The 22,465-nt window shown below is 54.3% G+C and overlaps 2 protein-coding genes across 13 annotated transcripts in view; one reads left to right on the forward strand and one right to left on the reverse strand.

The window, feature by feature from the left end:
• COQ8A (coenzyme Q8A) overlaps nt 1–16,989 on the forward strand; it is a 49,551-nt gene extending 32,562 nt beyond the window's left edge. For both annotated transcript variants that reach the window (XM_082654790.1, XM_082654791.1), the window contains exons 5-15: nt 7,686–7,760; nt 10,676–10,798; nt 12,580–12,665; nt 12,782–12,922; nt 13,412–13,493; nt 13,583–13,676; nt 13,969–14,110; nt 14,342–14,449; nt 14,584–14,649; nt 14,943–15,029; nt 15,849–16,989. In XM_082654790.1, the coding sequence (XP_082510916.1) occupies nt 7,686–7,760; nt 10,676–10,798; nt 12,580–12,665; nt 12,782–12,922; nt 13,412–13,493; nt 13,583–13,676; nt 13,969–14,110; nt 14,342–14,449; nt 14,584–14,649; nt 14,943–15,029; nt 15,849–16,136 (1,292 nt within the window). In that variant the 3' untranslated portion in view covers nt 16,137–16,989. The remainder of the gene's footprint in view (nt 1–7,685; nt 7,761–10,675; nt 10,799–12,579; nt 12,666–12,781; nt 12,923–13,411; nt 13,494–13,582; nt 13,677–13,968; nt 14,111–14,341; nt 14,450–14,583; nt 14,650–14,942; nt 15,030–15,848) is intronic.
• An 813-nt stretch (nt 16,990–17,802) lies between these two features.
• Nucleotides 17,803–22,465, reverse strand: part of CDC42BPA (CDC42 binding protein kinase alpha) — a 324,813-nt gene continuing 320,150 nt past the window's right edge. For 10 of the 11 annotated variants that reach the window (XM_082655136.1, XM_082655135.1, XM_082655134.1 and 7 more), the window contains one exon: nt 17,803–22,236. In XM_082655136.1, the coding sequence (XP_082511262.1) occupies nt 22,105–22,236 (132 nt within the window). In that variant the 3' untranslated portion in view covers nt 17,803–22,104. The remainder of the gene's footprint in view (nt 22,237–22,465) is intronic. The other variant, XM_082655131.1, reaches the window with a different exon arrangement.

The following is a 22,465-nucleotide window of genomic DNA, read 5'->3' on the forward strand; positions in this document are numbered from 1 at the left end:
TGGTCTTTGTAGGGGCTTTGCACCATCAGGAGCCTCTTGAGCCCTTGCTGACAGCTGCCTGATGCCTGGAGCCGCCCTTCAGAGTCTGTGCTGGAGATCTGCTCCCAGCTGTGATTCTCAGCTGCACACGTTGTTGCCCAAGCAGTTGGCAGCTCATGTTTCAGGATTAGAGGTGGCAGGAGGGGAGCAAAGAGGAGCCAGGTCTGGAAAGAACGTGAAGTTCTGGCCCCAGAGGTGAATTCTGGGCCTTCTACCCTATCCAGAGGTTTTCAAACTGGGGCTTATGACCCTTTAGTGAGTGTGAAATCAGTTTAGTGGGTCAGGACCGGCATTTAAAAAACAAATTAAATAGAATGGAATTGAATAGAAAAGGATCAGAATTAGTATCATAGATCCTTAGAACTGCACATGTTGCAAAAATATTTCTGTTTCAGAGATCTAAATATCCTACTGATGTACGTTCTTCATTGCCTTGTGGAGTATATGGCTTACTGGTGGGCCATTATCTAGACAGTTGGAAGTAACACTGCTCTGCTTTCTTCTCCTAGAAAATACTTCTGGCCTTTCTTCCCCTCATGAGGGCGAGATGGTTTTGAGGTGTAGACTAACAGACTTTAGGAAGCTGTTACACTGCAGGTATGAAAGAAAGGGATTGCTCTAGATCTCAGGGGGTAGGATTGTCTTTGGGAAGGTCAGCAGCAGGTATTGAGCTGTATAGAGGCAGAAGGCAGGGCTTTCCATCTGGGTGGCTCATTCTGATGCTGAGACGGCGCAGGAACTCTAGGTCTGATTGGGCTGTGGGACATTGTGGCTCTGATGCTGTGGGGCATGGTGATCTTTGGATATTAGCTTTTGTTGGAGAATGAAATGAAAGATAGCATTAGATATTGGATTTGGGGTCAGAACTGGGCTTCAGGTCATCATAAGATTTGGGTTATAATTCCGGCCCTGCTTCCTGTGACCTTGGGTATTGCCTTGGTTTGCCTTTCTGTGAAATAGGGGTCTTGCCATTGACTCCAATGGGAATATACTGGTAAATGTTCCATGTGTATCTGAAAAGAATTCTGGCACTGTCAGGTGCAGTTTATCTATCTGTCTAGTCTAGTTTGTTACTCATATTAGTCAGATCTTTTAATGATTTTTTTGGTAGGTGTATTCTTTTGTTCTTTTTTAAACTTCTTTTTAAAATTCTTTTTTAAATTAATTTTTATTGGAGTATGGTTGCTTTACAATGTTGTGTTAGCCTCCACTGCACAACAAAATGAATCAGCCATACAAAAACAGATCTCCCCTCCGTTTTGGACTTCCCTTCCATTTAGGTTACCACAGGGCATTAGGTAGATTTCCCTGTGCTATGGTATGTTCCCATCAGTTGTCTGCTTTACACATAGTAACAATAAAGTATAGGTGTCAATCCCAGTCTCCGAATTCCTCCCACCCTACCTCTTTCTCCCTCGGCATCCATACATTTGTTCTCTACATCTGTGTCTCTATTTCTGCTTTGCAAATAAGATCATGTGTACCATTTTTCTAGATGGTATGTTTATTCTATCAGCTATCAAAAGAGACATTTAACAGTCTTATGCTGTGATCATGGATTTACCTACCTCTTAGTTCTGTCAATTTTTACTTCAATGTTTTGAAGCTGTGTTATTGGTTGCTTACAGATTTAGAATTCTTATATCCTCCTGGGGATTGACTCCTTTATTATTATGTCTTACCTCTCTTATCTCTATGAAAGTCTACATTGTCTGATATTAGTATAGCTGTTTTCCAGCTGTTCTTTTGGGAGGTGGTGGTCAATGTTTGCATCGTATATCTTTTTCCTTCCTTCTCCTTTCAACCTTTTGTATCCTTATATTTAAGGTATGTCTTTTGTAAGCAGCATATATATATTTTCTTTTCCTGTGATTTAGGTACAGACCATTAATCTTAGTCTTATAATGTGAGTATTTAGTTCATTTACATTTAATGGAGTTGCTGACGTATTGGGGTTTATATTTACTGTCTTAGTCTTTGTTTACTGTTTGACCCATCCATTCTGTTCCCTTTTTTTCTCTTCTGTCTTACTTTCTTTTTAAAAATTTTTACCTTTTTTTAAATTGAGGTATAGTTGATGTATAATACTATGTAAGTTTCAAGTGTACAACATAGGGATTCACAATTTTTAAAGGTTAGATTCCATTTGTAGCTATTATAAAGTATTGGCTATATTCCCTGTGCCGTACTATATATCCTAGTAGCTTGTTTATTTTATACATAGTAGTTTGTACCTCTTAATTCCCTACCCCTTTCTTCCCCCTTTCCCCTTCCCTCTCCCCACTTGCCTTGCCTTCTTTTGAATTAAAGAGATTTTTTTCTTGTACATGTTTTCTCTTTATTAGTTTGTGTGTTATTATTCTACTATACTTTTAGTGGTTTCTCTTGATTACAGCATACATTCTTGACTTACTACAATGTAATAGAAATGATTATTTTGACTACTTCTGCAGTAATGCTAGCACTTCAGAACAGTTTAAATCCCTTCGTGTGTGTGTGTGTGTGTGTGTGTGTGTTAACGTGGATATGTATTTTGTTTCTACATGTTTTATATTATATACTAAATTATTAAGATATGTTAAACCTTACAAGATGTCATTTCTTTGTATAGCCCATATGAATTTAGATTAGCCACATATTTACCCTTTTTGTGTTTCTTTCTCCCTTCATTTTTTTTTTTTTTTTTTGCTGTACACGGGCCTTTCACCGTTGTGGCCTCTCCTGTTGCGGAGCACAGGCTCCGGATGCGCAGGCTCAGCGGCCGTGGCTCACGGGCCCAGCCGCTCCGTGGCATGTGGGATCCTCCCAGACCGGGGCACAAACCCGCGTCCCCTGCATCGGCAGGCGGACTGTCAACCACTGCGCCACCAGGGAAGCCCTCTCCCTTCATTTTTATATTAGAATTACTTTTGGGGTAATTTTCTTCTTCTCTGCAGAACTACCTTTTCTCTTTTTTTGTAGTGCAGAGTGGTAATCATTAATTCTCTGTTTTTATTTGTGTGTAAATGTCTTTATTACACTTTTGTTTTAGAAGGTATTTTGGCTGGGTATAATACTCCATGTTCAAAATTAATTCTTTTGGACACTTTAGCAATATTATTCCATTGTCTTCTTTTTTTTGTTTTGTTTTGTTTTTTGGCCACACCACGCGGCATGTGCGATCTTAGTTCCCTGACCAGGGATTGAACCCGCGCCCCCTGCAGTGGAAGTGCAAAGTCTTAACCACTGGACCACCAGAGAAGTCCCTCAGTTGTCTTCTTAACTTCCATTGTTTCTGTTGAAAACTTAGCTATTCGTTTTATTGCTGCTCCTTTGAAAGTAATTTGTATTTTGTCCTCTGCTTTTAAAATTTTCCTTTTGCTTTTGTTTTCCAGCAGTGTGACTGTGACATGCTTGGGTATGATTTACTTTGCTTTTATTCTGCTTGGGATTATAGAGCTTCTTAAATCTGTGCTTGATGTCTTTCATCAATTTTGGAAAATTCTGGTCATTTCTTCAAATATTGTTTCTGCCCTGTTCTCTTTCTCCTCTCCTTCTGGGACTCCAGTTACACATATGTTAGATCTTTCCCTTCTGTCATGTGTGTCTCCTCTACTCTTTTCTATATTTTTCATTTGTGCTTCAGTATTATAGGTTCAGAGGAGATGTCTTACCTCCTCTGCACCTATGAAATGAGGGAGAACTGGACGATTATAGAAATGAGACCAACAGATCAAGTAGGCACTAGAGAAAACTTACCAAAAGGAGTTGAGCACCATGTGCCTGACTTCCTGAGGGGACACGCTGCACACTTGCTGCCGCTCTAAGTAGCCAGCGCTCCTCCGGTGCTCTCTGAGGCAGCAAGACAGATGCCCTTTAGGTCCAAGAAAAGTTTGTGCCCTTGGCAGGGTGAGGGAGCGTGGTTTCTACTTTCTCCAGGAGCAAACTTTAAAAGGGACTCTTCTGTCTATTTTCTGTCACTTAGAGCCTCTGTGAAGGAGATTAGGGCAGTTATAATCTCCAGTTACAGGTGAGGAAGCTGAGCCACAGTTGCCAGTCACCCAGGCCCATATGTGCATCTGTGACAGTCCTGGGACCCGGGCTGAGGAGGCCTGTATCATACAGATACAGGCAGGCTGAGCCTGTCGCCCCTGAATTCGTCCCGTCTCCCCTGAGCCAGCAGAGGGACTGTCAGGTCTTCCCCGCTGCCCCACTCTGGCTTAGTTCTGAGAACTGAGAACACTCTACAGGGACCTTCGTCCACTGCTCCTTCCTATTCTCCTTCCTGCGATGCTGTGGGTTGCAGCCCCCTCCCAGGCCCCCTCTTCTTCCCGGTGCCCAGTGCTGGCACAGCGGGAGGATGCAGGTGATGGAAGAGAAGGTGGAATTACCAAGGGTTCGGGAACACCTTGAAGTGAAGGAAATATCCTTGTCCGCTGCCTTTTCTGTGTGGACTTTCTTGTCTTATCAGATCAGAAGGATTGTTGGGTGTGTTGGAAAAGGGAGGCCTGAGAACAGTGCCTGGCACGTGGGTGGTGCTGTGTGAGTGAAGCGGTTTTGCCCTCAGATCTGGCCCTTGCTGCTGCAGAGGACCTCCGTCCAGCCTTGCTCTGTAAACATGCCTGGGGTGCTGGCCGGTTAGGCGCCCCTCACTAAGCCTCCTCACAGACGGTGCTGTTTGTTAGAAGGTTTTTATTTACTTGTTTCCTCTGTGTCTGTGGGGTGCTGCTCAGGGGGCACTCATTTGGCTCTGAGGACCTGCAGAGGGACTTCGGGGAGGAAGGAGCTGGGCCAGTGGCCTGGGCCCCCTGATCAGTCCCACAGCCTGGGAAGCAGCCCAAAGCGCCCCCACCCCCTTGGGGAGACCCTGCTCCTTGCTGCTCGTCACTGCCACCGCCTTTCTTGCCTGCAAAATCTCCGTTTGTGAGAAATGTCAGGAACTTTCTTGGAAAGGGCTGGCGCCTTCTCACAGGCTAGGGTGGTGGCCAGGCTGCTGGTGGTGGCCATGGGCCCGCGGAGCTGGTTCTGCGGCTGGTCTCCCCTGGGACATCCATGCGGGCCGGGCTGAGCCTGCCTGTGGGTCCGGACATGGACAGGCGCTGTCCTAAGGGCTGGGGGGCCGAGGTGGAGTGGAAGGCCTCAGGTGACGCCGGAGACTGAGTGAGCACGGGCTCGGGCTGTCCTCACCAACGCGGGGAGTCCGAGGCAGAGGCGCTGATCTCCCAGGAGCTGCCTGCAGGTGCCACCCAGCTCCGGGGGGAACGAAGAGCCTGGCTGGCCTCTGCCCTCCTGTCTCTGCAAGGTTCTGAGAATGCTTTCAGGTCAGCCAGGTTGGGTATGGCGGGATGGCCAGCCTGTTCTTGGTTCACTAGAGCAGGAGCTCCTGAGGTCAGGGTCCCGCAGTGGGGAGCCCATCCCTTGTCAGCTCCTCGGGCCTGGCCCTGAGGGAGCTCGCAGGCGCACAGAAGGAGCCTGCAACCTGCTTTGCGGAATGTTCCCTCCGTGATTCAGTGTTCAGTGACGGTCCTTGGCCTTGGAGAGCTTTGGCTCTGCCCAGCAGCCCAGAATGGGCCAGAGAAGAGTTCGGCAGAGCGTGTGAGGGGGCCCAGCTGGGGGCCCTGCAGAGAAGGGCGCTCGGCGTCTGCTCTCAGTGGCCAGCCTGGGTAACCTTTGACACGTCTGCCTGTTTGGCAGGCTTGTCTTTGGACTTGATGTAGGCAGAGAAAAATCTAGAGGCGGAGAGACATTGGGGAAGGTCACTGCAGTTTGAAGGTTAGCGTTGCTGTTGCCATTCGTTTGCTGAGTTGGACAGTGTGCTGAGGTGGGGGGAGGGGAGGGGAGTTACCATTTGACCGGGGACGCAGCTCTGTGCCCAGTGTCCTCCGGGGCTGGGTTGGGGTGTCAAAGGGAAACAGGCCGTGGCAGCTCCATCCCAGCACGCCAGGGTGTCCTTGGGGACATTTCCAGATGACCGTGGCCTCCGCTCTGGTCGCCAGAACTTGCCTTGTGCTGCCCTTGTGCTGCCCCACCAGCAACGTGGGGTGTTGAGCACTTGAAACGTGGCTGGTCCAAGCTGAGACAGGCTTCCAGGACGAAACGCACATTGGATTTTGAAGACTTCGTACAAAAAATAAATAAAACAAGTAACATCTCTCTAACGATGTGTATATTGAGTACTTGTTGAATTGATAATGTTTTGGATACACTGGGCTAAGTAAAATATATGATCAGGATTCCTTTCACATGCTTCTTTTTGCCTTTTTTAACATAGCCCCCAGAAAATTTAAAATCATATATGTGGCTGGCATTATATTTTTTTGGCAGCACTGGTCTAGCCCTTTGAATAGGAGAAAGGACAGTAATAGCGAACACCTGAATAGTGTTGCCTTCCGCCCAGCCCTTCTGGGAGGGCTTCACTCTCATTCAGCTGTTTAATCCTCACACTGACCCATGAGGCAGGAGCTACCTGGCAAAGCAGAGGGTGAACGGTTGTGTCATGGTGGGTAAAATGTACTGCAAAAACATTTTAAAAAATTGGGTTATCCTCTTATGATTTTTAAAATGTATTTTTCATTAAATAACTTTTTCAGTAAATTCAATAATAATTTTCATAAAAGTAATGCATAATCATCGTAGAAAATTTGGAAAATATAGAAGCACGTGCAGGTGTCCTTGCCAGGTGTGGCTCCCAGCCCCCCAGGGCTGTGCTCGCCAAGGCCCACTGGCCTCGGGGCATCTCTGGCATCTTCCCTGGGTCTTTGCTGTCCCTCCTGCTGTGGTCAGCGTGCTCCTCCAAATGTTCCTCACTCTCTCGCCTAGTGTGCTCCCGCCCCCCAAGCCAGCTGGAACTGTATCTCAGTAGAGGAAATAGGCCCTGAGCCAGGCTCCTGGGCTTTCTGTGTGCATTTAGTGGCACCTGCTGGCCTCCCCAGGCCTCCCCTAGACAGTAGGGATCATCCAGTTCCAACCTCTGGACCAGTGAGATGTTAATAAACCTTGATTTCAAAGATTGCTGACGGGAGAAGGAGGGCCTGGTACCCCACTGTCCTTAGACCACCGTCAGTGCCTGTGGGGCCTTCCCCGCAAGTGAGGGCTGTAGCCTGAGCTCCTGGGAGTCCCCATGGCTTTTGCAAAATGTTCCAGTTCCCACCAATGACTGCTTTATATTGCAGTGGTAATGCCTCTCCTTGCGACTTAAGTGAACTGGGTTAGAGAATTCTAGAGTATTGGAGGCTCTTCACACAGACTGTGAAGTGGGCGGCTGCATCCCAAGGGGGTGCCCAGTGTTGTCAGGATGTCCTTGGCCTGCAGCCATTCCTGGCCCACATTCCATTTGTGCTGCGTCTTGCCCAATGCGTTTCTCCGTCGTACGTTGTTTTGGAGGTGTGTGTGTTTGTCGCGTGAGCCTGTAGCAAAGGTGATGGAAGTGGCGGTGGAGGAGGCTTTTCCAGCGAAAGCACCAACCTTGAGGCAGGTCTTCTCTGAAAACAACAGCTGTGTATCTCCTACCTCCTTATCCCCTCCCTTTTCAAGATGCCTGGAGTGTCAGCGAAGGTCCCCAGGGGAGCGAGGCAGGTGTCTGTGTGGGGCTGCTCCGGGCCTCGTGGGCGGCGGGCAGTGGGCAGCCCCTGAGCGAATGCCCAGAGCCCTCAACCTCCTCCTTGCAGGTCTGGCCGTGGGTCTGGGCTTCGGGGCCCTGGCCGAGGTCGCCAAGAAGAGCCTCCGCCCTGAGGATCCCTCAGGTGAGCTGGGCCCTTGATGGGGAGGGCAGGGTGGGCCCTGAGAGTTGGGCCTGTCAGCTCCCAGCTCCCACCTGCGTTCCCCGAGGGTTGGCCTCCAGGGGCACCTTTCATCTTGTGTTCCGTGTTCACGGCAGCCCTGGAGTTTGAGACCTGAAGGCTGTTCTGTTCCTGTCCTGGCCCACGTTGGCTCACCCAGCCGTCCTGGTTCCTCCGGGCCCGCACACCTTCCCTCTTCTGATAGGAGCCTCCGGTGTGGCCCTGCCTCTGCCCCCGCTCTGCAGAGCCGCTGGGGTCCCAGGTCTGGCCAGGTCAGGTGCCCAGGGCTCCCCGTTTGGCTGTGCTGGAACAGACCCCATGGGCCCCCCATTCCCCCACCTCGTGGCCTGGGGTGGCCATTACCTCTCCAGCTTCAGACGCTTTGTCTCTGAGTGAAGATCGTGACTCCTCTGTCGCCTGCCTCCCAGGGTCAGCCGGGGTCAGGTCAGAACACTCAGTTCCCCTTGTCTGGGTGGCCGGCTGTGGGTGGTACTCCATGGAGAACGTTCTGCAGACCGGCTGCTCTGAAACCTGGCGTGCTTAGGATGCTCTGACGATGGGTCAGGGGGCAGCTGGAGGCCCCACCCACCCCCTACCTGGTCCCCTCCCCCAGGCTTGTCCAGGTGTCGGGGGGGGGGGGGGGAGGCGGCTAGGCAGGTGCAGGGCGCTTTCCCTTCAGCAGGGTCCTGGGGGCTGTTGAGAGCAGCCCTGCTAGAGCCATCTGCTTGGTGGATTTCTCAAAGTTTACCTGAAGTTCTGGGCTGAGTGCCCCCTGCCCCTGGCCCATTCAGGGGACATCAGTTCATTCCGGTACTTGACACTCCTCCCCCCTTCCCTGGGGACCCTGAGTGATCCCCACTGTCATGCTGTGCTGTGGTCCCTGAGGCCCTAGCTACAGCCTGGGGGCCCTGAAGGGGGCCCTGCCAGCCACCTGGATGGCCCCGCTTCACCTGCAGGACCCTCTCGAGGGGATGGGGGCCTCTGCGGAGAAGGTGCTAGCCTGTCCTCCAGGCCCCTGAGTATGTGTGTGTCCTTGGAAGGGACGGGAGAGCAGAGAGGATTAGGGAGGGTATTTTTAGTGTTGGTGCTGAGACTCTGGGAAGTGAGAAGCCAGCCTTCCCCAGGCACAACCTCTCCCATCGTCCCCCCCCCGAAAACTGGCTGCCCTCCGTCCTGCCCCGTCCAAGCAGGAAAGAAGCTATACTGGCCCCAAGGTTACAGCTGGTGTCCTTTGTCAGGGAGGCGGTGGCCCTTGTTGGGGGTCAAGAGGCCTAGATGCCACTGGCCCAAGAGCAGGACACGGGGCTCAGGCCCAGAGGGACGTGCTCTAGCTTCCTGAGCAGGCCCGGGAACCCCTGGGCCTGGAGGGCACCGACCAGCCTGGCCCAGGCCTCCCCAGGGGCTAAGCCTCTTCTAAGCGGGGCACGCACCCACCACACCCTTGAACACCCCCGGCTCCCCCCGGGTTGTTTTCAGAACCAGCCTTGCCCGGGCAGGGGCCCAGACTCCAGCCTGTGGACAGTGGCCAGCCGTGAGGAGCGGCTGCCTGGGAAGCTCAAGAGGGCCGGGCGCCGTCCCTGGATCTCGGGGGCGCTGCTGTGTCCCTAGGGGAGAAGATCTCCCTCCTCCTGCCGGGGCCGTGGCATCTCTGCCCCGCCCACCTCTCCTCAGGGACACAGGCCCAGGTCCCGGCCCACAGGGCCCAGGGGCTGGGGAGGGCAGAGCGGACATAGAGGGCTGCCTGTCCCTGCTGCGGCCCGAGGCGAGGGGTGATCTGGGCACCCTCCTTGGCCCAGACACCCTGGAGTGGCCCTGCCCAGGGGCTACAGCTTTCTTGACCCCCGGCGGCTGGGCTGCTTCCTGTGGAGCTGAGATCTCTCCCCTTCCCGGGACCCTGTCCTGCTGTCCGGGACCTTGGGGTGAGCCTAGCCCCGCGCAGGCCTAACAGCTGCCTCAGGTGTGGGCCTTCAGTCTCGCATCCCCCTGCAGCCCACCCACCCTGGTGTATCAGAGGCCGTGCTGGGCACGGCCCCGGACGGAGGGCAGTGGCATGACGGCCGCCTCCCGTGTTCGCGCCTTGGGGACCCAGCTCAGACCCACTCTGAGCGCTGGGCTAGGCCCGTGGTGATGCTGGCTGAGGAAGGTGCCAGGCTCTGTGGGCGGCACCCCTCGGGGGTTCCCGATCTAACTGGGCTCACAGGACAGAGGGCAGGAAAAGCACCGACTGCCACTGGGTCACCCCCTCCTCATCACCTTGAGTCACCAGCCTGCACCCTCCCACCCCCGACTGTGCTGAATGGAGGTTGTCTGCACACCTGAGGTCCCTATGCGTTCTCCCCAGGCCAGCTGGCACCAGCCGGGTGAGGCTGTCCTTGACCCTGAGCTCCCCTCCCTTGAGGACTGCGCTCTCACTGCAGCCAGTGGCCCCAGGTGACTGTGCAGAGAGTCCAAGGGTGCTGGTGACCTTTGTCCAGCACACTGAGGGGCGAGGGACAGTGACTTGGCAGGGGCTGGTACGGAGGGAGAGGCCCCGTGGGCGAGCCTGTGTGTGTGTGTGTTGGGATGGGGTTGGAGGTGGGCCCGGGGAGACCTGGCTGGCCCCTGAGGGCCTTCCTCGGCATCTGGGAGGTGGGTGTGAAATGTGGGGTTAAAGTTGCGTTGCTGGTTTTGTGGACCCCGAGGAGGAAAGACGTTGACTGAGCCCTTTGTGTCAAGCTCTGTGCTGGGACTTCACTGCATCTCACTTAAAACGTGTTAAACCCTGATGTCTTGTTATTGTCCCTGGACCTACAACCAGGGGCGGGTGGAGGGGCCTCTGGGGGATCCCAGGCCCAGCAGCCCCGCCTGAGGGAGGCCATGGTGACTTCGCTCCTCTGCAGGGAAGAAGGCCGTGCTGGATTCCAGCCCCTTCCTGTCAGAGGCCAACGCGGAGCGCATCGTGCGGACGCTGTGCAAGGTGCGCGGGGCGGCGCTCAAGCTGGGCCAGATGCTGAGCATCCAGGGTGAGTGCGGCTGCGCGGGCTGCGGGCGGCGAGGCGGCGTAGGGAGGGGAGCTGGGGGCGGCGAGGCGGCGTAGGGAGGGGAGCTGGGGGCGGCGAGGCGGCGTAGGGAGGGGAGCTGGGGGCGGCGAGGCGGCGTAGGGAGGGGAGCTGGGGGCGGCGAGGCGGCGTAGGGAGGGGAGCTGGGGGCGGCGAGGCGGCGTAGGGGGGGAGCTGGGGGCGGCGAGGCGGCGTAGGGAGGGGAGCTGGGGGCGGTGAGGCGGCGTAGGCAGGGGAGCTGGGGGCGAGCAGTGGGGGGCACCGCACCTGGCCCCGAGGGGAAGGGATGGGAGGTTTCCTGCCCACGGGCTTCTCTTGTTTGAAGCTTGGCTGTTAACCCACCTGGGATGTTTAAAAACAGTGTCTGAAATAGGAGCCCACGGTTGTTTTTCTGGCTTCTTTCTGAATGTTTTGACATGTCCAGAGGTCCTGGCGTCTCAAAAGTTGGGGAGAGTCCGGCTGATGCCCCCTGGTGCCCCGCGCGGTGGTCCGAGGGTGCTGTTTGGGGAGCTCACGGGCCTGTGGTGGCGTGACACCGGGGCATGGGCTGTGTGGCCCCGAGGAAGGAAGGCCGGGGGAGACGGCGGCGGCTGAGCTGGAGGCTGGCTCATTGTAGCCCCCAGAGCAGAGCTGGGGTTCGGGGGGCCCTCCGGGCTTCTGATGGTGCCTCCCAGGGAGGAGCACCCGAGGGGCTGCTGTCCTGGGTGGGAGCACAGCCAGTCCCCCGACAAGCAGTCAGATGGACTCACTGAAGTGGCCAAGTGCAGGACAGGAATAACCACCCAGGCAGGTGGGCGCGGGCACTGCCTGTACCGGTGCGGACTCTGGAGTGGCACGCGCCCCTCGGAAGCCCTTCCGTGCGTGAGCCCCACCTCTAGGACGGAGAGCCTCAGAGATGCGGTCAGGGCTCTGCAGGAGAGGCTTCATCGAAGGATTCTTTCTGGCCTCAAATAAACAAACTGAAGTCAGCCGCTGTCCGGCTAGTGAGCTGCGTGTTGAAGCTTCTGTGTGTGTTACAGAATATTTCAGAAAGCTATTCAACGACGTGGCAAGTGCTCGTGAGAAACGGCTGCAGGAGGGGAGTCAGCCAGAGCGTCTCCAGGCAGCGTGACTGCAGTCAGGGAAAAACGCATAGGAAAGGGTCAAAACGAAAAAAGAGATCAGTAGTTCTCTGTAGGTAGATTATGGGTATTTTAAACATTTAATACGCTTTGTTCCCTAAATGTCTTTCTTTTATAATCATAAAAAGCTACGCCTGCTCTTTCTAAGGAATCTACCTCCTCAGGTCCCTGGGTGAGGGTGAGTTCAGAGGCCCCGGCACACGCTGCCCCGCATGCCATCGGCAGGGCCCCAGCTGCACAGACGCACCCAGTGCCCGGCTGGGGAGGGGTGCCGTGGGCCGGGCTGCGGGGGTCTCGGATTTGGTTGTTGGCCGAGGCGGGCCAGGAGCGTGCACGGGTCAGCGTCCCTGCATCCCCTCTGGAGCCTTGGTCCGCAGTATCAAGGGTCTGTGTGCCAATGGGGAAATGCTCCGCGGGAGCAGGGAGAACCCGAGGCTGGGCCTGCTGTGTGGCATTGGGCCTGTGCCTCGTCTTCTCTGAACCTTGGGTTCAGCGTGTGAAGGGCAGAGCGATACCTCGGCCTCCCCCCCGGGAGACCTTGCTGGGCAGGGCTGATCGAGGTGGCCTGTGCACCCTCCTTCCGAGGGGTCAGCCTTCCGCTCTGAATGCTCTGCTGCCTTCCAGATGACGCCTTCATCAACCCCCATCTGGCCAAGATCTTCGAGCGGGTCAGGCAGAGCGCAGACTTCATGCCGCTGAAGCAGATGACGGTGAGGCCGGTGCGGCCCAGGGTCCAGGCGCTGGCAGCCCTGCGGGAGGGGTTGGGGAGGGCCCCTCAGAGTGTCCCTGGTGGTGCTCATGGCCCCTCCCTGGCCTCTCCCTCCAGAAAACTCTCAACAACGACCTGGGCCCCAGCTGGCGGGACAAGCTGGAGTACTTTGAGGAGCGGCCCTTTGCAGCCGCCTCTATCGGGCAGGTGCACCTGGCCCGCATGAAGGGCGGCCGCGAGGTGGCCATGAAGATCCAGGTGGGCACCCGGGGTGTGGGCTCAGTGCCCTCAGGGGCTGCATAGGGCCGAGCCGGGCCCTGCAGTTAGGGGCCTCTGCACCCCACGTCCCCCGTGTGTCCCCGTGCCCAGGGCAGGGCCTGTGTCTCTTCACTTCTGTCCCGGCACCTGGTCAGCGGTGGGTGCCGAGAAGTATTTGCTAAGTGAGTGACTGTAGGAGGGAGGACAGCCTCCCAGCACGCTTGGTTTGGGGGGAGCAGGGACTGGGGACAAGTGACTGTCTGGGGCCTGAGCCGCAGGGATGGGGATGGGGGAGGGAGCGGTCGGCGGTGGAGAGCAGGGTCGCGGTGGGCCCGGGGGTCACAGCAGCCCTGGTGGGTCTTGGCTCTGCCTTGCGGAGGTGCGGGGTCCTGGAGGGACACAGCTGGGCAGCTGGTGGGTGGCAGGGAGGCGGGGGCGCCGCGGGGCCCTGCTGTGTCTGTCTGCCTGACTCCCCTCTGTCCCCCGCAGTACCCCGGCGTGGCCCAGAGCATCAGCAGTGACGTCAACAACCTCATGGCCGTGCTGAACATGAGCAACATGCTTCCAGAAGGTCTGAGGCTGCCGCTGGGCAAGGGCAGGCCTGTGGGGGGGCCTCCCGGGGAGCCCCCCGTCCCCCTGACGCCCCCCTCCCTGGCCCAGGCCTGTTCCCTGAGCACCTGATCGACGTGCTGAGGCGGGAGCTGACCCTCGAGTGTGACTACCAGCGAGAGGCCGCCTGTGCCCGCAGGTTCAGGTGCGGCTCCAGCCTCGGGCCCTTGCCCGTTGCTCCCGCTGGGAAGACAGAAGGGGCGGCTTCGGGCAGCCCATTGTGGGCTGAAGGCCCCCCCCCCCGCCCACCTCCCCCGGCTCTGAGGGGCGATGGCTGGGGTTGGGGCCTGAGGCCGGGGCCGTGTCCCGCCCAGCTCGGGGCAGGGCCCTCCTCTGCCTGGGGGGCTCAGCCCCTTGCTGTCCTGTGTGTCGCCCCAGTGTGTTGCTTGGGTGGGATCAAGGAGGCCCGGGTGTGACCTCCCACCCGCCTCTGCTAGGGAGCTGCTGAAGGACCACCCCTTCTTCTATGTGCCCGAGATTGTGGACGAGCTCTGCAGCCCCCATGTGCTGACCACGGAGCTGGTGTCCGGCTTCCCCCTGGACCAGGCCGAGGGGCTGAGCCAGGAGATCCGGAATGAGGTGGGTCACAGGGTGGGCCTGGAGCCCCGAGGCCCCACTGCGGGGCAGAGCGGGCAGGAGGGCTGCTGCGTGTACCCACCTGGTGGTACGCTTGGCCTCAAAGTCAGCTCTGGGCGTGAGGCAGGATGGGGTGGAAGATGGGGAGGGAAATGGGAGTCAAGCTTCCCCGGCCCAGATCCAGGGGCCACCGGGTGGCCCGGTGCTGGTGACGAGGACCCACCCGGCCCCCAGATCTGCTACAACATCCTGGTCCTGTGCCTGAGGGAGCTGTTCGAGTTCCACTTCATGCAGACAGACCCCAACTGGTCCAACTTCTTTTATGACCCTCAGCAGCACAAGGTGAGTGCCCAGTGGGGCTCCCACAGGGAGCCTGAGCTCCGCTGGAGCAGGGTCCGAGATCAGCCTTCTGCCGCCCTGTCCCCCCAACCCGTGCTCCACTGGGGCAAACCCTCCCCGGTATCGCCCGTTCCCAGGTGGCTCTTCTGGACTTTGGGGCAACTCGGGAATATGACAGATCCTTCACGGACCTCTACATACAGGTAGGGGTGGAGGCAGAGCTTGGCCTTGGCCCGTGCTCTCCTGGGGCTCAGATGGGATGCTTGGGACTCGAGTGGGCGGGCGGGCAGGCGGGCTTCTGTCCTCATGTCCCTGCCTGTCCGCAGCATTTGGTGCCCGTGGATGAGGCCGCAGCCACCTCGGGCTCAGGGGAGTAAAGGGGAAAGGTGGGTGGGCCGGCAGCTGTCCTGTGTGGGGAGGGGCAGTGCTGGCTCCCTGGACCCCCAGGAGCTCCCCTCTGCGTGCTGCCCACGGTCCCCTCTGCACCTCTGCCCAGATCATCAGGGCTGCTGCTGACCGGGACAGGGAGGCCGTGCTGAAGAAGTCCATCGAGATGAAGTTCCTCACCGGCTACGAGGTCAAGGTGAGCTCCGCACCCCACCCCCCGCCCCGTGACTCTGGAGACGCACAAGGCCTGCTGAGCCAGACTCAGCCCCGGGCCATGGACTGCTTTTCCCTTGAAATCTGAAGGGAATCTCAGTTTACAAATGAGATCAGAAGTGACAGCTGCTCTCGAGGGTCTCCACAGGGCCCCTGGGCCGGCCCCGCCCCAGCCCCTGGGCTGAGGGCCTCAGAATGCCAGGGGACTGGCCACCAAGCTCTTGTTTTATGCCCCACTCCAGCCCATTCGAGATCCCAGTCATCGTGTTGGCGCTCGGGGCCCGGGTGGGCAGATGGGATGGCAAAGCACAGCCCTCACTTGCTCAGGCCTCACCGGGGAAGGGGTGAGGGGAGCGCTGGAAGTAATCGTAGCAGCCCTTTACGTGAAGGGGCGACCACCTGTGTTCCTGTCACCCAGAACCCACTCAGAAAGCAGCACTTTCCTCTCCTGATGACAGTGGGGAAGGGTTGCAGACACACAGGTGGTCTCAGGTCTACCACCAAGAGGAGTGCAGAGGCTCAGGTCAGCTCAGGCCTATAGACTGTTCTTTTGGGAATGACAGGTGTTTCGGCCGCAGACCCCGCCACTTCCTTTCTTCTTCCACGGAGCCCAGTTCACACATGAATGATGTTCTCCTGGCCCCTGTTGGTTTGAGTTTACACCCTGGTTAACGTTCTTCAGTCTGGTTGAAACACTCACCTACCTGGCCCACTCCTCAGCGAGCAGTCAGTCTGGGCCCCGTGATGGGAGCCCTGGGCTGGTGAGGGCTCTTTGATCTTGCCTCCATTCACCTCCCTCCAGGCCATGGAAGATGCCCACTTGGATGCCATCCTTATCCTGGGGGAGGCCTTTGCCTCGGAGGAGCCCTTTGACTTTGGCACCCAGAGCACCACCGAGAAGATCCACAACCTGATCCCCGTCATGCTGAAGCACCGGCTCGTCCCGCCGCCCGAGGAGACCTACTCGCTGCACAGGAAGATGGGGGGCTCCTTCCTCATCTGCTCCAAGCTGAAGGCCCAGTTCCCCTGCAAGGCCATGTTCGAGGAGGCCTACAGCAACTACCGCAGGAGGCAGGCCGAGCAGCAGTAGACGCGGGCCCGGCCGTTAGGCGGGACCCTCCGTCCTCCTGCCGCTAAAACTAGTAGGAAGCCGGTGGTACCCACGCTCCGTTTAAGCTTCACCCAGTGAGAGGGGGCCGCGCTGGTGGGGGGGCCGCTGCTCAGAGCCCGTGGCCAGCACTTATACACGGTTCTCATCGCTGAGTGGGTGTGGGGCGAGAGGCGCCAGCACGGAAGCGCAGCCCCACTGCTGTCTGGCAGAATCTGCTTATTGTTTACTCATCCTCTGAAATGACTCTCGATAAAAAGACGATTTTATTTCCTTTTCCTTTTTGTAACAGGGCTTTTTGCTAATGTGAATGGTAACCAGAAGAAGATGAGAGTTCTCCCTTTGAATCCCTGCCACCAAAAAAAAAACCAAAAACAAAACAGAAAAGCCTTTTTGGATTTTATGGAGTGTGTAATACAAGGTTTGTGTGTGTGTGTTTCTAGAATGAGATTTGTGTTTTCTGCCTTTTCCTCTCCAGCTTGGATCTGCACCTGGGAGAAGTGCTGATCTGAGCAGTGCCGACAAGCACTACTTCTCCAAGCGAGGTCCACCCACACCTGCTCTCTGGCTGGTTCCTAGAGGCTTTTTTGGACAAGCAGAGGTTTCCAGAGAACTGCTGCCTCCTGTGGGGAGGGGCAGGAGCCCCAGAAGGGGAGAGAAAGCCGCGTGCTCTCTGGGTGTGTGTGGGCCCTTCTTCCCGCTCCGGCGCCTGGGCCTTTTGTGGAAGGTGATGTGCACGTGTCATCTGCTTGGACCCAAGGGGTCGTTTCAGGCTGTTAACCTCTGTACAATTCTTGTAATTGTCTGATTTACTTGTTTCAATTAAAAAAAAATGCTAGCATTGTGGCATTAATTCTTTCTTTCACTTGTAAACGATTCTGAGCTGATGGTGAGGACCCCGAGGTCAGCGTCACAGCCTTTCGCGCCTCCAGACGCTTCTGCAAGGTTTGCCCCTGTTCCCAGCGTGAGGCTCTTGGTGCCTGAACCCGGAAGGCTCAGCCCACATTCCTCGTCGGAGAAAGGGTGCGGGGAGGGGACGGCACAGCTGCCAGGTCCCTGCCGCAGCAGCTTCCCAGGCCCCACTGCGCAGAGGCGGAGAAGCCACAGCTGCACCAGAGGCTGTATGACATGGTGCTGGCAACCGCGGGCAAAGGTGGCCACCAGCCAGCAGGGCGAGGGCCTGGCTTGAGCGGCAGTGACGCCCGGGTCAGGGATCAAGCACAGCTGAGGCGCACTTTCCTGGGGCAAAAAACTTCACTCCTCGGTCACGGGGGCGTTTTGAACGTTCAAACGTCCCAGCACAAGTCGTGGGAAGTGTCTGCTGCTTCTCTGCAGGAGGAAGATGGAAGATCAAAGGGCTGCCCCGTTTACAGTCAGCGGTGGCACCGGCAGGGAGGTCCAGAAGAGGGGAGTTGAAAGCTTCAAGGGAATGGAACACTATGCCGCCTGAGCTATGGAAGGGACTAAGAAAGTCCTAGATTAAACTAACCCCACGTCCTTCTAGTGTAACGAGGAAGCTGGATGAGGAGAGGGACGGGCAGAAATGGGGGTCAAACGAGACAAAAAGAGTCAGTCACCTTTGCTCCATTCCTCAGACTTTTTAATCAGGGAAAAGAAGACAAAATACTCAATTCGAACAGTTCCCTGTTTTATTGCAATACATCAGAGTCTGGTTAATATTAAGTGATACCAACGTAAAATATCGGCGAGGCGTCTTCTGTTACATTTTGACTGTCCCACCTTAAATATCTCTGTGCAAAAGAATCCACACCATTGTTTGGTAGCAGAGAATCTCATAAAGTTCCCTAAGACAATGAGGGGATAAAACCAAACAAAATGAAATGAGTGATGAGAGGCCAAAGCAGTATCTTTTCCCCTTCCATACACACTTATTTGTCAGCATTATATTCTAAACAAAAAAATGATTACACCCAGGCCATGCAAAACTGTACAATAATATTACAATGAGAAAAAAAACCCTAAAAAATTTATAAAACAAATGGTATTACACTATCAAATAAAAAGGCAGGTCATTTTGTTTTCATGAAATTTCAAGGTTGACTTGTTTTCATCAATTTCCCCCCATAAATGCAATGGTGTCTGTGTGTAACGGTTGTCCCTGGGAAGGGAGAGGGGCGCCGGCCTACCGGCCAGCGCTGAAACAAAACACCAGCTGAAGCGAGGCCCTCTAATGGCGCAGGACTCTGCAGAGGACACTGGACTTGCATGATCAAGTCATCACAAGCAAAGAGGTTTTAACGTGGGCCCAACGAAATGCCAAGTGGCTTATCTAGCGAATGCAGGGACTGGGCCACCGAGAGGTGGGGAGCAAGGCGCCCAGTTACTTCCCTGTTTTGCCCAGCGGACCGGGGCAGTGGCGAAGTCTGGCCGCTGCCGAGAGTGCCCCTCTGTCCAGAGGGTGGACGCTGAGCTTTACAAAGCTCTGTGCAGCTGGGAGACTACAGTGTTCATGGCCAAAGGCCAGCAAACGGCCCTGCTGTAGCTGGGAGTTAGGGATGTCCACCCACTCCTACTCTGGATTTTCTTTAATGATACCTGAGAGTCCATAGAAATGCAACTGGTCTTTCGCAGAAGTAGATGCGGCCACTGAGTAGCAAAATGACAGGATCCTAACCATATGGAAGGCAGACAGAGGGGCTGAGAGGCAGCTGGGGAATGGCAGGTTGTTGCTGTAAACGTAACAGGAATTTCAGATTCTTCCCTGAAACCTGGGTACAAGAATTGCTTGGAAAACTCAGTAGATGGGCCCTTTTTAATTGTATTTCATAGCCTTAAAACTGTGCTCCCTGGGAAGGAAGATAAATCACTAAGTGTAGGGATGGGTGTGTGCGTGTGTGTGTGTATGCACATAACTAAAGAAGTGAAATTTGCTTTAGCAATCATTTGACAAGGAGGAAGGCTTTTGTTTTTGGCAAAAGAAATATATATATATATATATATATATATATATATATGTAATTTTATACACCCAAAGCACGAGCAGATTAAAGTAGTCAGAATTCAAGAGCAGACAACAAATTGGCTGAACAAAGATAGCACCAAATACCAACACATCTAGACTATGCCAGAAATGCCTCTTCACTTATTTTTACTTTCTACTGAGAAGAGAAATGAGTTCCTGCTGCCACATACATTCTTTGAATGTCCTGCATGAAAACAAAGGATAACTTCAGACAGCAACATCACATCTGTTCCATGATCTTTCAATGATCCCTTTCGATGATCATTATGTTTTCTGTTTCTCTAGAACCCAATTCCCCATCTTTCCAAATCATTCTCAAGAAGCTTCTGAAGGTAACTGCTTCATATTTAAGAATGGGGATAAGCCCAGTAGAATGATCATTATCTGGGGAAAATACCTCCCAAACTACTACCCTTGGCAGTGTTTCTCCCCCAAAGTTCTACTATTGGAAGCTAATCATATTTGGGACTGCTCTCTCACTACTGGTAAGACCATTTCAGATTACTGGAGTATAATCCACTGGGTTAATATTACACCTCCCAGTGAGCCCAGTGGCCAAGACAAGCCCTTCTCTCATCTGCCCTGTTGGGGGGGCTGCAGGGTATGACTCATCATAGTGGAGCCCAGACTTCAGGTATGGTTATATTTTGATCCTAAAAGCATCTTTTAAAAAAATAAGCACCTACAGGCAGCAGAAACTTGGTTGTCAAAGCCATAAACTAATGGCTTCGTGTGGAGTCCTGTGAATCTCAGCCTGGTCTGCCTCCTCGGGGGAGAAAAGGGAGGCAGGAAGACGCGAGGGGAAAGGAAAACAGGGGGAGGGAGGGTCTGGAGGAGAGCGGGCCACGTGCACTTGGCACCTGGCTGGCCGGTTCCCTCCTCTCCCGAGAAGTGTCAAGCTTACGGAGCTACCGGAGTCCTGGCCATAGCCAGACTCAAGGTCTCACTCTTGCTATCTGAATGCACCAAAGTATTTTTACATGACACTTTTCCAAAAGCAAAGGATTTAGGTTAGAATTGTGCAGTAATTTATGCCCATCCAAAGTAAAACAATCAAATCTGAGCAAGCACCAAGTTCAAATGTCAAAACTGTTATTATTTTAAAATTCTCTGTTGTAACATTTTATAATATAATCCCCAAACGGGATCCTTTCTTCCCTCACTGAACCTCAGTAACCTGTTCCAGAGAGTGGCGTCAGTGCAAACAGTATAGCTCCCTGTGGCTTGTGGTGGGGAAGGCCGGCACAGCTGCTGCTGAGGAGAAAGGTGTGAAATCGGGGCCAGGGGTGAAATGACGGTGCTCAAACACTGCGATTCAGACAAGCAACTGCAGGAAAATTCTTCCATTTTAGCTGAATTTTAAAGAAGGGAGCAGAAAATCTGTTTCTATTTCTCAGAGAAATTTAAATGAAAAAGTAAAAGAGAGGCAGATTCTCTTTACTTCCATGAAATGTTTTTATTTCTATCTCTTTCTCTACTCATGTGCTTAACCGGTGAAATGACTCTGGAGACATAAGGTCCTGGTCCTGCATCTCATTTCCTTGTGGTAATTAAAACAGCGGGAGTCCAAATGGGAATGTGACTAACAACACAACACAGCAACCGAGGGAGGAAAAGCTTCAGCAGTCAAGGTGGCCATGCTGGGCTGACTTCCTGCCCGCGCCCAGGCTGAGCACGTCCATTTCCCACTGCTTGCGGGAAAGAGTATTTGGTTAAGGCTGGTCAAGTCCTTGCGTTTGAGGTTTTACATTATTTGGTAACTAAACCCCCTTTCCCAGGCTTATCTGAGGAAGCTCACACCCCCCTCAAAACAGACCCCTCCCTGAGAAGCTGGCGCAGCTGGGGGCCAGACGCCTCACTGCCACTCAGGGAGTAAGGGGTTTTGCCAAGGAGAAAAAGCACTTTTATGAACCCTTTTATGGACCTTCAGAAACTACGACATTCCTTGTGTCCTTTCAGGTGGAAGGGATCCAGAAGGTGACAAAACTGCATTTCTACATTCATCAGCAGAAGATACCAAAATATAGTAATAAATGAGAAGTGTGGTTCAAATTCTACTGCTAGAAAAAGAAATGTCTTGGATAGAAGTAAATATGCCTTTAAATGATGCTGCTGAAGAGGCTTCAAATGTTAAAAGTCTGGTTTCCAGGTCACACTCCAAACCGATGAAACCAAAGCCTTGGAACATTCCCTAAAGCTCCCAGGTGACTGCGACCAGGGTGAGGAATGGCACTAAGGGGAATTCTCACTCCTCTCGCTCTCCTCCTGTAAACGTCAGCTGGAGGCCTTTCTACCCTTTGATTACTTAGGTGGAAAACAGACAAGAAACAATACATTTCTTTAAATTAAATGATCTCTGTCTCATATATGCATCCATCTTTTGTTGAATACAAGATGCTTCTTTTTATTATATACAGTCAGTATTTAACCTCTACATTTGTGTATTTAGTTAAACTCTATTTTGTAGTAAAATATGCATCGCTTTAGTGAACAGGGATTTACTGGCAACGATCAGGTCGACATTCACTGTGGTGCTGAAGGGCATGGCGTGCCCGGGGCCCACTGGCGAGCCCCACGTGCTGTCTCAGGGCTACGAGGCTCTACTGTGAAAACAATGGCTGTCTAATCTTATTCTTATCGCTTACATTTGTGTAATCTGCCTACTTAAGCTACCTTTCAGGGGAGGGGGGAAATATTCTGGAAAGCAACGCTAAGGGTATGAAATGAAATCGGTATTCATCTGAGCTGCTCAATGAAAGTCTGCCTTTACGACTGTTGCTGTTCAGTCGAGGGGTGCGTGGATGTGAGTCCTAGAGGCAGAATTCCTGAGTCCCCGCCTGCTACTGCTGCGGCCCTGGCGCTTCCAGGCAAGGGTGGTGGGAGATGACAGTGAGAGCACAGGGGGAGTGAGGGGAGGGAGCCCAGAGCGGCCGCTGCTCCGGCGTCTGGTCTGAGAGCAGAGGCCACTCATGGGTCCCAGCTCCCGCGGTCGGTGCTCTCCAGGGAGAGGCTCTTGGTCTTCCGGGGCGACACCGGGCTGGGAGGGCTGCTCAGGTTGGAACTGTTGGAAGCCGTGGAATGCCTCGGAGAATCAGAGTCCTGTGAGGCCCAGAGGAAGACGTCAGGGAGCAGCAGAGGGGCGGGAGGGGCTCAGGCCACCACGGCTCCCCTCCAGCCACCCTGGCCAATGAACTGACGTGACTTCTCTCCTGTCGGTAGAAAGCCCCTTTTCTGAGCTGAGTGAGAGGCACAGAAGATAACAAACGCTCATAGGCCCTTCTGCAGGTCTTTAGAAACGTAGACCATTTTCATACAGAAGCTATTAGAA

The sequence above is a fragment of the Grampus griseus genome (assembly GCF_964374135.1).
Source record: "Grampus griseus genome assembly, chromosome: 1".
Lineage (NCBI taxonomy): Eukaryota > Metazoa > Chordata > Mammalia > Artiodactyla > Delphinidae > Grampus > Grampus griseus.